General features: G+C 51.1%; 1 protein-coding gene across 1 annotated transcript in view; it reads left to right on the top strand.

Moving 5' to 3' along the window:
- The window catches only part of POF1B (premature ovarian failure, 1B), an 84,084-nt gene that overhangs the window by 11,471 nt on the left and 60,093 nt on the right, over positions 1–12,520 (top strand). Inside the window, exons 4-10 of the mRNA XM_015417891.1 lie at positions 1,550–1,717; positions 2,948–3,031; positions 3,928–4,032; positions 4,798–4,930; positions 5,399–5,454; positions 6,426–6,522; positions 12,332–12,504. Coding sequence (XP_015273377.1) covers positions 1,550–1,717; positions 2,948–3,031; positions 3,928–4,032; positions 4,798–4,930; positions 5,399–5,454; positions 6,426–6,522; positions 12,332–12,504 — 816 coding nt within the window. The remainder of the gene's footprint in view (positions 1–1,549; positions 1,718–2,947; positions 3,032–3,927; positions 4,033–4,797; positions 4,931–5,398; positions 5,455–6,425; positions 6,523–12,331; positions 12,505–12,520) is intronic.

Here is a 12,520-nt window from a genome sequence, read left to right as displayed (position 1 = left end):
GGGGGGGAGTTGAGAATCCTACCCTCCCCGCCCTCTGCCATGCAGCAGGGACCCACAGCTCTCCTCGCTCTGCTCACAGCCTCACTCTTGCAACTTCCAGGTCCGGAAACTGCAGATTAATTTCTTGTGGGCCGTCAGCAGGGTGTGCGAGGTCCGAGAAAGCAAGGGTCTGCCCCCCCCCTTTCAGCAAGGAGGCGATCGGGGAGGAAATAAAGGTGAGTGAGACTCCGGGCCAGCATCCCCGTGAGTGGGGTGGGGGTTGGGGGGGAGATCCCAGGACTGCAATTTTTTTGGGGGGAGAGGATTCTACTTTGTCTTTTGCCAGCTGTTTTATTGTGTTTTACTGGCTTGTGTTTACGACAGGCAGATCTGTTTTGCTGATTCTGCACTTTCAGTTGTCTTGGACCCTCTTGGGGAAAGGCAGGGTGAAATCCTTTGAATCCCAGAGAGTCATTTCTGCTCCGAGGATATGTGTGCAAGTGAGAGGAAGGAGAGAACGTGGAGCAGGAAGAGACCGGCTAGAGTCCAAGGAGCGCTGACCTCTTCTGTTTTGCCCTGGGTCTCTCCCAGGAAATCGTGAAGAATCCTTTTTTTGAGGTTTCGCCTTCTTCACTGAAGGAAAGTACAAAACTAAGTTCATCAAGGGCCAGCAGCTCTTAGCTGTAGAATATGCTGGAGGCAGATTCAAATGGTGGTCATTCCACTCTATTCTGCTGTGGTCAGGCCTCACCTGGAGTCCTGTGTCCAATTTTGGGCACCACATTTTAGGAAGGATGTTGACAAGCTCGAGCGTGTCCAGAAGAGGGCAACCAGGATAGTGAGAGGGTTTGAACCCAAGTCTTATGAGGAAAGGCTGAAAGAGTTGGGTATGTTTAGCCTGGGAAAGAGAAGGCTTAGAGGGGAGATGATTGCAGTCTTCAAGTATTTGAAGGGCTGTCATGTAGAAGATGGAGCAGATCTATTCTCTCTTGCTCCGGATTGCAAGACTAGATCTAATGGGTGGAAATTACAAGGGAGTCGTTACCGGCTAAATATCAGGAGAAACTTCCTAACTGTAAGAGTGGTTGAGCAGTGGAACAGTCTGCCTCTGGAGGTGGTGGATGCTCCTTTGCTGGACATTTTCAAGCGGAGGCTGGACGACCATCTTTTGGGTATGTTGTAGGGCTATCTTTCGGCTACGCTCCTGCAGAGTGCAGGGGGTTGGACTGGATGACCTGCAAGGTACCTCCAAACTCTAACATTCTATGATTCTATGAAATTAGTGCTAGCTTTTATGATTTTTTAATGGGCAACCATATCTTGTTTCTGTATTAATACTACTTAGTACAGATCAAAATCTGATCTGCTGCCGCCTTTGGATTTCCCCCCCTAATCTCCCAGCACCAATGTGGTAAACATACAATTTAACATGGGTTTTACCTTACCTCTTGAAAGATCCCATACCCAAGCTCTTGGGTGTTCAAAGTGCATGGGGGGGGGGGGATTTGTAACTGAGATCCCAGCTGTCCAACTGCTGTTGCCAACTTAAGTCCCCATCTCTCCTGTGCAGTCGGAAGCCTTGCAGCAAGTGCAGGAAGATTCAGAAGCAATCCGGGGCACATACGCCCACTGCTTCAGCCTGTCGCTGATGAGCAACAGTGTGGATGAGAGCGTCCAGCATCGCCAAGCAGCCTTTAAGGGTGCGTGCAGCTCAGCCCAGTCAGCTCCTGTTTCCTGGGTATCTTGAGCTGCTTTGGAACCAGCCCTCCAGTACAGCATGTCAAAGACAAGGGCTTCCACCACCATCCCCTCCTCCCCCTCCCTACAGGTTAGCCGAAGTTGTCTCCTTTCAAATAAAGGGCTGATGGTTTGAGCCAGCTTGGCTAACCAGGGGGCCCTCAACAGTTAGATCCAAAATCAGAGGGCAACCCCAAAGAGGAAGAGTTTTGCTCTGAGATAAGCCAGAGCAGCGCTTTCACCCCTCCCCCCCATGACATCACAGAGGTCACGCCATCGGTTTGCTTCCCACGAGGAAAACATGACCGGTGTGCCTCAGGATCCAGCCCTGTTCTCCTTCCATCCTTCCTGGAGGCCCCTTTGCTTACACCGCTGCCCCCCCTTCCCCCAGGAGACAGGGGTCCCTCTGTGGGTCCTGAATCCAGCGGCCTGCTTCCAGCAGGAGAGTCGCGATAAGGACAAGACTGTGTACAAAATGATTCACCAAAAGTCTTCAAAAAGGTAGCATTTCTACGACAAGAATATTTTATAGTCTCAAAAGATCTAATCCAAAATAACAGTGCAAATGTCCATACAGAATAAGGCTGAATGAATAAACAGCTGTAACATCAATCTTCAGTGTTCACCCAGGAAACACTTTAAAAGAACAAGAGAAAAATGATTCCAGTCAAAGATTCCTGTGGTTCCGTTTCATGCGACTTATCGCATTCCGCCCACAAGCTTCTTCAAAAAGTGGGACCTTATGATCACTTGCTTCCAAATCCAGGCTTACACAATATTCGGAAATCAGCATACAGCTCACAAATTCAGATCAATTCAGATGCAAGAAGCTTGTGGGGGGAACGCGATAAGCCGCAGCTAGCTATTGCGTGAAAGGGAACTACAGGAACCTTTGACTGGAATCATTTTTCTCTTGTTCCTTAAACACTGAGGATTGATGTTACAGCTGTTTACTCATTCAGCCTTATTCTGTATGGACATTTGCCCTGTTATTTTGGATTAGATCTTTTGAGACTATAAAATATTCTTGTTGTAGAAATGCAACCTTTTTGAAGATTTTTGGTGGCTCGTTTTGTACACAGCTTTGTTCTTCCTGCTGTTCCTTACTGTGTATCTCTGGTTTGTTGTATTTTGTTTTCCAGCAGGAGAGTGACAGGCTGTCCGTCAAGGCTTGCTGGGGGGAAGGGGCAGGGGATTCAGCACCCCCACACCGGCTCCGCCTTCCTTTCAGGGTGCACGAGCAGCAGCCGAGGAAGGCCTCCAGAGGATGCTGCGGGAGGACCCGTCTGCTGGCCATCTGGTGGGCCTCCTTGAAGTAAGTGTGTGGGAGAGAAGATGGGGGGATGGACATCCCCATTGAGGTTGGGGGGCAAACGGGAGCCTGGCGGGGAGGAAGCCTCACCTCGGGGTCAGCAGAAAGCCCACTGGGGCCCCACCTCCACTGGCCGCTCAAAAGCACCATCACGCCAGGTGCCCGGTGGCCAGCAGCAAAGCAAGTGGCTTCTTCCCTGGGGACACAGGGCCAAAGAGCCTCCCCCCAGGAGCAACGCCCCCCCCCCCCAAACTGCAGGTTTCCTGGGAGCCAGTCCGGTTCCCTCTTGGAATCTCAGGACTACATTTCATTCGACGCTTGATGGTGCAGCTGGCAGAGGGAGCTTTTCACTGCTGCCTCATCGGAAAAAGAAAGCAAGCTGGGGAGGGAGGAGGGCTCCGCCTGAGCTTCCCCTTCCCCTCGTACCTTTCTATTCCCACCTCCTGTTTTCCCAATGGGGGATCAGGGCTGCCTAAATGGTCTCCCTCTTCTCACGCTCACCACCTGTCAGGTAAACTTGGCTGAGAAAGAAAAACTGGTCCGAAGTGAGTCACGACATTGCAGGGTTCCCCCTCTGGCCCTGGTGTGCTGATCTAACCACTGCACCGCTCTCCCACTCACAGCTGACGTGCTCTGGCTTTGGCTCCAGAGCACGGTATTTGATAGAGAAACGTCCCCACCTGCAGTCCCCTACAGGCAGGGTGAAGCCGTCGGGAGCTGGCCAAGTGTTGAAGTTGGCCCCTGGCTTCCGGAGGGTCCTCAGAGCCCGGGAAGAGGCAGCCTGGGTGGGAGACCGCTCCCCTCATCTCTCGGCCTGAGGCACAAGACTAGGAGGGCTGCAGGCAGCCGTCCCACAGGAGCAGAGCCCCCGTTGAAAACGGTGCCGCTTGCTTCCACAGCTTCTGGGCTACTCCCTGCGGAGCAGACAGGTGGCTGTGAGAGCCAGTGCCCTCTCTCTCGGCAGCTCCCTCCTGCAGCATGCCAGCCATCTGCCCTCCTTCGAGGTATGTCCCCCCCCCCCTCTTCTCCCATACGCAGGGCTTGGCTCCCGGGGCTACGGAGCAAAGCAAAAGAAGCTGGGCAGCCCGAGTCCCTCGGTGGGGGACGGAGCTGAGGATGGGGCCTCTGGCCTCCAAGTCGCCTTCAGACATCCCCCCCAGGCTGACTCTGGGACCTCCTCCTCTCTCCACTCAGATGGGGAGGGTGGGAGGGGGAAGAGTCTTGGGTTGGACTGGCTTGCGAGAGATCTGCGTCCGCTTTCTGGCTCACTCAGCATGGCTTCAGCAAGGAAATTTCACGGGCCACTCAAGACCCTTTAGCTTCTCCTGCTCTGGAGGCCCCAAAGGGCCCCTCTTCTCCTCGCTTCTCCCTGTGTCCAGCTCTTGGTTCTCAAGGCAATGTCTCTGTTGTGGGCTTCACACCCAAGTCGCGGGCGAGCCACTGGGCCTTGACGGCTAGAGTTGGGTGATGCTGGGCGTCCCCTGCCTATTCCTTTGGCTTCTCGCCATGCTGCAAATAGGCCAAGGCAGGACATGCTGGGCAATCACTTCTTGCAGAAGGATGGCCGGTCACGGGAACAAGGGGCAGACCGTGGGGCCAAGAAAACAGAGGCTGAAGGGTTACGGCCCAACACTTGGAAGGTTCCTGGCAAAAGGAGACCACAGGGTTGATTTTCCAGGAGGGACCTGCCCATGAACCAAGAAGAGGGCTCGGAGCTCCTTGGCTCCCTGGGGATTTGCAAGCCGTGCCTCTTCTTCTCCTCTCTCTAGATGCCTGATGATGCTGCCCTGGGTCACCTGATGGTGCAGCTGGCCGTCTCCCTGGTTGACTCCGAAGCCAGCCTCTGGGCACAGGCCAGGGAGACCCTGAACCAGCCGCACAGCATGCTCCTGTGCCATCTGGGTGAGTGAGTGGGCGGGACAAGAGCGGCAGCCTTTCACGGCAGCCAGTCGTCTCCTCTCTGACCTCGGTGCAATCAGGCAGCACCCTCTGGTCACCGAACCTGCCTTTTCCCTCCTCCCTTCAAATCTCTCTATGATGCTCTTCCCACTTCTCCCCACGGCCCCACCCCTTCCACTCCCCAGAAAGGTGTGTGTGTGGGGGGCCCAGCAGAGAATGTGAGAGAAGAGAATGCAGTAGAGAAAAGAACACAGTTCCACAGCCCACAAAGTCTCAATCTCCGCACACAATCCCTGGACACTGATTGGCTACAACCGTCAATAAGCACTGTGGGGATTGTAGGCTATGTCGGCTTTCCACTCCCACACAGGTCTCTCCTGGGCCTAGGCCTCTAGGCCTTGTCTCCCAGTCCTACACAGATCATTACATCCCTCCTCTCTTGGCCTGACTTGGACCCTCCTCCCATCTCAGTGCGGCAGTTTTCTAAGGCTTGGGAGGATACTCTCCACCTGATTCAAGTGGGTGAGGTAAGGGAAATCTTCAGTGGTGCTGGAAAGGTGATGTCATGAGAGGGAGGGGCCAGGGAAAGGGGGGGGGTCTTTATTCCCCTCCCTGTCCAGGAAGGTTGGGAACCACCAGTGGGAATTCTTTGGGCAGTGAAGAGAGAGATTGCCCTCTCCTTCTGCCTTAGGAAGGCCACAGCTCAACAGTCAGTCTAGAGAGCTAGTTTGGTGTAGTGGTTAGGAGTGTGGACTGTAACCTGGAGAACCGGGTTTGATCCCCACTCCTCCGCATGCAGCTGCTGGGGTGACCTTGGGTCAGTTACAAGTTCTTTCAGAGCTGTTCTCTCACAGGCAGTTCTTGAAAGAGCTCTCTCAGACCCACCCACCTCACAGGGTGTCTGTTGTGGGGAGGGGAAGGGAAAGGAGATTGTAAGCCGCTCTGAGACTCCTTTGGGTAGTGAAGGGTGGGGTATAAATCCAATCTCTCCTTTTATTCCTTTACAAATTCTGTGCACCCTCAGTGTGCCCGGCCCCGACTAGACCAGCCAGAAGAGAAGAGGCGAGACCCTGCCTCTAGGAGAGTTTCAGGTCTCCTTTTGGCCAGGGAATGAGGCAGGGGACGGAGGAAAGGTGGGAGCCGGGGCTATGCAAAGAAAGAGACTCCAGAGAGCTTCCACCTCTGCGGCTTCAGTTACGCAGGGAGAGAGAGGGCTCAAAGGGTGACTTGTTGCTTTCAGGTGTCCTGGGACCAGCTCACCCACAAACAGAGGAAGGGTTGCAGCGAAGCGTCCTGGGAGAATGTGGGTGAGGGAGGGAGGCCTCTTTCTCCTCTACTCCCTCCTGGGCCAGTTGCAGGAACTGCTGGAGGAGGAGGAGGAGGTGAGCACCGGGGTTCAGCAAGCACGGGTGGGGCTGGGGGAGGCAAACCGTTCAGCCGTTTGCTGAGAGAAAATGGAGGACTTGTATCATTGGGAGCATTTCCCCCATTTTCCCAGGAGGACAACATTAAGCAAAGCCTTTCTGCCCTCCTGTACAACCTGTGGCGGGGCAGAGAGGTCCCCCCGGAAGTCCGGGCGCTCCTGCCGAAGACAGGTAAGGCCGGTTCCCACGGAAACGGGGGTGGGGAAGCCGCCCCCGCTCCACACCGAGGAAGCCCCTCATCGGTCGCCTCGGCTGGTTCCTGAGTACCCCAAGGGCCCCTCTTTTGCTGAAATGCGGCTGAAAGAGAGAGACCACCCAAGCGTCTGGTGGGTCTCTTCAAAGGCCAGCCTTGGCACAGGCCCGAGAGGGCTGCTTCTGAGCAAGCCCCTCCACACAGATCGCAGGTCTACCTGCCCGGTTTGGGACCCCACCATGGAACCCATAGTCCAGAAGCAATTCCTCCATTTCAGAGGTCTCGTCTCATCCTGGACAGCCAACACAGAGATATCTCTTTCTGTCTGTCTTCTCTTCCATTCAGATGCTAATTTTTCCTTTGGCCTGCCTGATCTCTGGCCCTCACTTTCCTCATGGGTTTCTTCGGCGCCTGCCCTACAACGTGGCACAATGTCTGCCTTTATACAGCTCTCTTCCCATGTCAGGCATGTCACGTGGAGAGCGTCCTCTGCCACACAAACTGTAAAGCACGAGTCCGCTGGCAGGAAGGAGTCGCTTGAGTTGGTCGTATACACAAACCCAAGACCCGAGAAGAAGGGAGAGAAGCACTTCAGCGGAACCGGAAGGGTGGAAAAGACCAGGCACAAGGAACCGGAAGGGTGGAAAAGACCAGGCACAAGGAGCAGACCTGGAGCAGTTACAGTACAACCACGGCCATCTGTATATAGCAATCCAATAAAACAATTTTTAGTGAATTGTATTTATTGTATTTTATGCTGTTTTGTATTGTTTTATTGTTTTAACTTTGGCATTTATGCCCCTTGTGAGCCGCCCTGAGCCTTCGGGGAGGGCGGGATATAAATTTAAAAATAAATAAATAAATAATAAAAAATCTACTTTTGCACAATCCTCGTGTGTGGGTTTTAGAAGAAGAGCTGGTTTTTATAACTCCGCTTTCCTTTATCTGTGGGAATCTCAAAGCGGCTTTCAATTGCCTTCCCTTACTCTCTCCACAAGAAACACCCTGTGAGGCAGGTGGGGCTGTGAGAGAGAACTGTGACTGACCCAAGGTCACCTGCCTGGCTTCATGTGGAAGCGTGGGGAATCAAACCCGGTTCTCCAGGTTAGAGTCCACCGCTCTTAACCACAGGACGCTGTGTTTGTGTGTTCCTTCTAAGCTAAAAGCCCAATTAATGTTCAGGGCAATCCACAGGGGGTTCCTCCCCACAAGAAACACCCTGTGAGGCAGGTGGGGCTGTGAGAGAGAACTGTGACTGACCCAAGGTCACCTGCCTGGCTTCATGTGGAAGCGTGGGGAATCAAACCCGGTTCTCCAGGTTAGAGTCCACCGCTCTTAACCACAGGACGCTGTGTTTGTGTGTTCCTTCTAAGCTAAAAGCCCAATTAATGTTCAGGGCAATCCACAGGGGGTTCCTCCAGCATGATTAGTCCAGAGCAATCCAGCCTAAGTGAAGGAGTGCTCAGTTACAGAAACATCTCTCATTCACCCAGCAGGCTCTTTGGGAAGGAATTAGGTTGCCAACTCTAGTTTGAGAAACTCCTGGAGATTTGGGTGTGGAGGCTGGGAAGGGACCCCAGTGAGGTGTAATGCCATAGACTCCACCCTTCAAAACGGCCATTTTCTACAAGGGATCGGATCTCTGTCACTGGGAGATCAGTTGTAATTCCCAGGAGTTCTTAGGTCTCACCGGGAGGTTAGCAACTTTAGCAATTAAGCATGTTGACGCCATTCCAGAAACCAATATGCCCATTTTATAGATGGGAAACATGGAGAATGAGCATTTGGAGGCGATTCTAGGAGAATCTGTGAATATGTGGCAAGGAGCTCTAGATCCGTACACTAAACAAAGTGATCCAAGCCACATATCAAAGGAATCTATGGAGCACAAAAGGTACCTGAGGAAGTGAACCTGTTCTACCAAACATAAACCTCTCCCCATTCATACAGCTATATACAGATTCCGTCCTGTTTGTGAAAGGCAATGGAAGTCTAGCACTTCAAAGCCTTGTTGTAGCCAGGGCTTTTGTAGACTGGATGCCATGTCCTCAGACTCTGCCTCTCTTGCTCTCCCTGCTCTCTGGTCAGTGTGTCCTACCTTCCCATCCACCCTTCATCTACTATGTCTCTCACCCAGAGGTCATTTCGGGGGGGAACGCGGGGGAACGCAGTTCCCCCGGGTGAGGTGCAGGGGGGCGGGGCACATGATGAAGCCCCGCCCCCTGCTTCCTGCCGCCCCGCTTCCAGCCCTCATTCAGTCAGCAGGAGGCAGGAGAAGAGGGAGGGTAAGTTGTTTCCTCCCCGCCTCTCCCCACCCCTGCCTGCCTGGGACCAGGGAGGGCCTTGGTGGAGCTTCCTCGCACTCCCGCTGGCCTTGCAGGTCCACCGCCGGGCCCCTGATGTCAGGGGGTGCGGCATATGCTAATGAGTTATGCTAATGAGTTCCCCTAGCTCTTTTTCTACGAAATGACCCCTGCTCTCACCTGTTCCTTGATGGCTCAAGGAGACAGAGAGCCTCCTCTTGCCCTGTATGAAAGAGACCCCATTTCTCCACCATCTTGGAAGAGAGTACACAAGTCATAAGAGATTTCCAGAGTCTCCTCCTTCACACACACACACACACTGCCACTTGGCCCATGGAGGAAATCCCAGGAAGTTGCACAGCTACACCGCTGTGAACAAGTGAATGCCACTGCTTAAGCAGTATGGGCTGGGTTGGTTGACTGGGTCCAGGAAGCAATAAATGTCTCTGCGCAGGAGGGTGTGGTTCTGACTTCTTTGAAAGAGGTGGTTGTGATGCTACTCCTGAAGAAGGCATCTCTGTCCTGAAATGACTAAACTGAGAGTAGAGGGCACTACGCTTCATCAGCTCTGCTCTTACTTGGCCACCTAATTCCAGAAGGTGGTGTTCGGGTGCATTTATGCGATGGGGTCCCGCAGGGTTCCATCTTCCATGCTATTTAACAGCTATATGAAACCACTGGGATAGATCATCCATGGATTTGGAATGAGGCGCCGCCAATACACAGATGACCCCCCCCTATTCTATTTATCCTTAATAGCTAAGCCAAGGAGGGCCTGTGGAAGTTCTCAGTGGGTTCCTGGAGAAGGCAATGGGATGGATGAGGGCCAATACACTGAAGCTCGTTCCAGTCAAGGCTAAGGTGCTTTTGGTCAATCCAGATTGCAGAGCCAGCCTGTCCTGGAGGAGGTTACCCCCCCCCCCGAGCAGGTTTGTAGCTTGGGGGCACTACTCGATCCTGGCCTACGGTTGAAGGCTCAGATCTTCTTTGTGGCACGTAGCTCTGTTTTGCCAGCTCCTGCCATTCCTCAAAAAGGATAATCTGTCCACAGTGATTCAAGATCTGATCACATCCAAGGTAGACTACTGAATTTTTTCTCTTGCTAGGCTTAATGTTTTACCTTCAGCGATTTTAACCAGAAGATTTCAGGGTATACCCCTTACTAATAGACATTGCCCTTGTTTTAATGGAACTATTGAACTACTGAAATCCTAAAAGAAATCAACCCTGACTGTTCCCTGGATGGCCAGATACTGAAGCTGAAGCTCAAATACTTTGGCCACCCAATGAGAAGGGAGCCCTCACTGGAGAAGACCCTGATGCTGGGAAAGATTGAAGGTCAAAGAAGACGGGGACGGCAAAGGATGAGATGGTTAGACAGTGTCATAGATGCAACGAACATGAAACTGAGCAAATTTCAGAGGATGGCGGAAGACAGGAGGGCCTGGCGCGATCTGGTCCATGGGGTCGCAAAGAGTCGGACTCTACTGTGTGACTGAACAACAATTGAAACAGTGTCTCGTGCTGTTAGAGTGTCCTTATTATAATAATATTAAACAAAGTATTTTATCTCCAATTTTATCCAGCATTATGGGTTTTCCTGATACATATAAATCATTTCTACTTAACAACACTGATGACAATATGACTAATTCAGTGGCAAAGTTTTTACATGTTGCTGTACTCATACAAAGTAATATACTGTAATTTTGGGACATTTCAATTTATGATCCATTTTATGTTTAGTTTATGTATTTGTTTAATGTTCCCTTTTATAATGCCAATAAAGGTAAACTGAACTGAACTGAACTAGGAAGGTAGACTACTGTAATGCACTCTATATGGTGCTGCCCTTGAAAACTGTTCGGAAACTTGTTGGTTTAAAATACAGCCACCAGACTACTGTCAAGGGTTGCTTACAGGGATCTTATCGCCCCGCACTGAAAGAGCTGCAGTGGCTACCCATCTATTCTGGGCACAATTCAAAGCACCAGTTCTTGGCCTTACTGTCCTTTCCCCTGAGGCTTGGTGCCAGGGAACCTGAAGAACTGTGTCCTGCCATACTAACCCGCCTGCTCCCTAGCCAAGCATTTAATTAGGGGCTTTATTTTATTAGCTTTTTAATGGTGTGCTTCTGTTTTCTATATAGTTTTGATTCTGCTTGTGTTCTATCATTTATTTTAATTGCAAGCGACCTTGAGCAGGACTCTGAAAAGGTGGCATAGAAATATCCTAAATAAATAAATAAATAGGGGGAGGTGTTTTTTTAGCTGTACAGAATTCTCGTATTAGAAGCATTAACAAAGTGTTGCACTTAGGAGAGTTAAACTATGGAATCCACTGGCCATCAGCAGCAAGAGTAGACAAATAATCTGGACTTGTGGTATTCTGAGGGATAACACCTCCAAGTAGTGTCTCTAAGAAGTGGATATTCCCATCATGCCTTGCATGAGACTCCCTGGTACATCTGGCTGCTCACTGTTGAAAGACAAAAGTTGAACTGCAATTTCCGTCTTATTTTTCTGGAGCCACAAGTTTAACCAAACAAGGGAAATAATGGGATGAAATCATGGTGCCCTTCCAGAGATTTAGTAGACTACCAAAATCATATTGATTTGACACACAAGAGCTCATGCTCTTATTATAGGATTGCCTCTTTGTCTCCAAATTTGTGTGTGTTTTTTAATCTGCTCTTCCTTAAGGAGTGTGGGAGACTCTGATGAGTGATGCACTATTGCACAAAAGCAGAGACCTTCTTCAGGTGCTCTTTGTGAGTTTAACGGGACTCATGCCTAATTAACTGTGTGTAGGATTACAGTCTTGCGCAATTAAGTGGGTACAAAGAATGACAGGGGGGTGGTTCAGGCTGAAAATGCAGCTTACTTACTTACCCTGGGGGTGGGTAGATAGAAGAGTTTCAGAAACAGAGAAAAGGTCATCTATAAGTAAATAAGTTTTATATACAAACATATACACACACACATATTATATTATTATATATAATAAGATTGCCCCAAAAGAGTTTCATTTATTGACGTATAACAATTTTGGAAAGTTATACATAAAACGGCAAAGCAAAGGAGGGCTTTAAAAAAAACCCAAGGGAAAACGTCTAGCGAAATTATAAACCACCCTTTTCTTTCCTCGAATTCTTTCTCTTTTTTCCCCCTCCAAAACAATTTATTAGGATATATTATTAAGTCAAATACAAGTTATATTAATAGTTGTTGCACATACTTTTTTCTATCCTCCCCCCCTTGGCTTCCCAACCTCGAATTCCTTCTCTTGATTGCCAAAAAATTAATAATAAATCATAAAAAGGCATTTCAGAGAAAGAAAGAGAGGGCTGGTTGGCTGGTCGACTGAAACAACCCCTTTCCTTGAAATTTTTTTATCAGTTTGCAAGACATTCCGAGAGTTCCAAAAGGTAAAGAAAGGCCGAAGAAAGAAGCGCTCCTTTATTGCCGGACGCGGGCTTTCCCAGAAGAGACGGGGCGGCCGCGGTCCGCCTTCGCACCGTCGCGCTTCCGCCTGCTTCTCCGTCTGCCCGGGGGCGGCGTGGCCCCTGGGCTCCTCCCGGCTTCCCGCGCTCCTCCTCGGCGGCCTCCCCGCTGGAGCGGTGCCCGGGGCGGAGCCGGCGCAGCGGGCTCGGGCCAGGTGAGGCGCGACGGCG

This window comes from Gekko japonicus, unplaced genomic scaffold (assembly GCF_001447785.1).
Source record: "Gekko japonicus isolate JY-2015 unplaced genomic scaffold, Gekko_japonicus_V1.1 scaffold585, whole genome shotgun sequence".
NCBI lineage: Eukaryota > Metazoa > Chordata > Lepidosauria > Squamata > Gekkonidae > Gekko > Gekko japonicus.
Note: the sequence above shows the minus strand (reverse complement) of the source record. Positions and strands in the feature narration are given on the sequence as shown.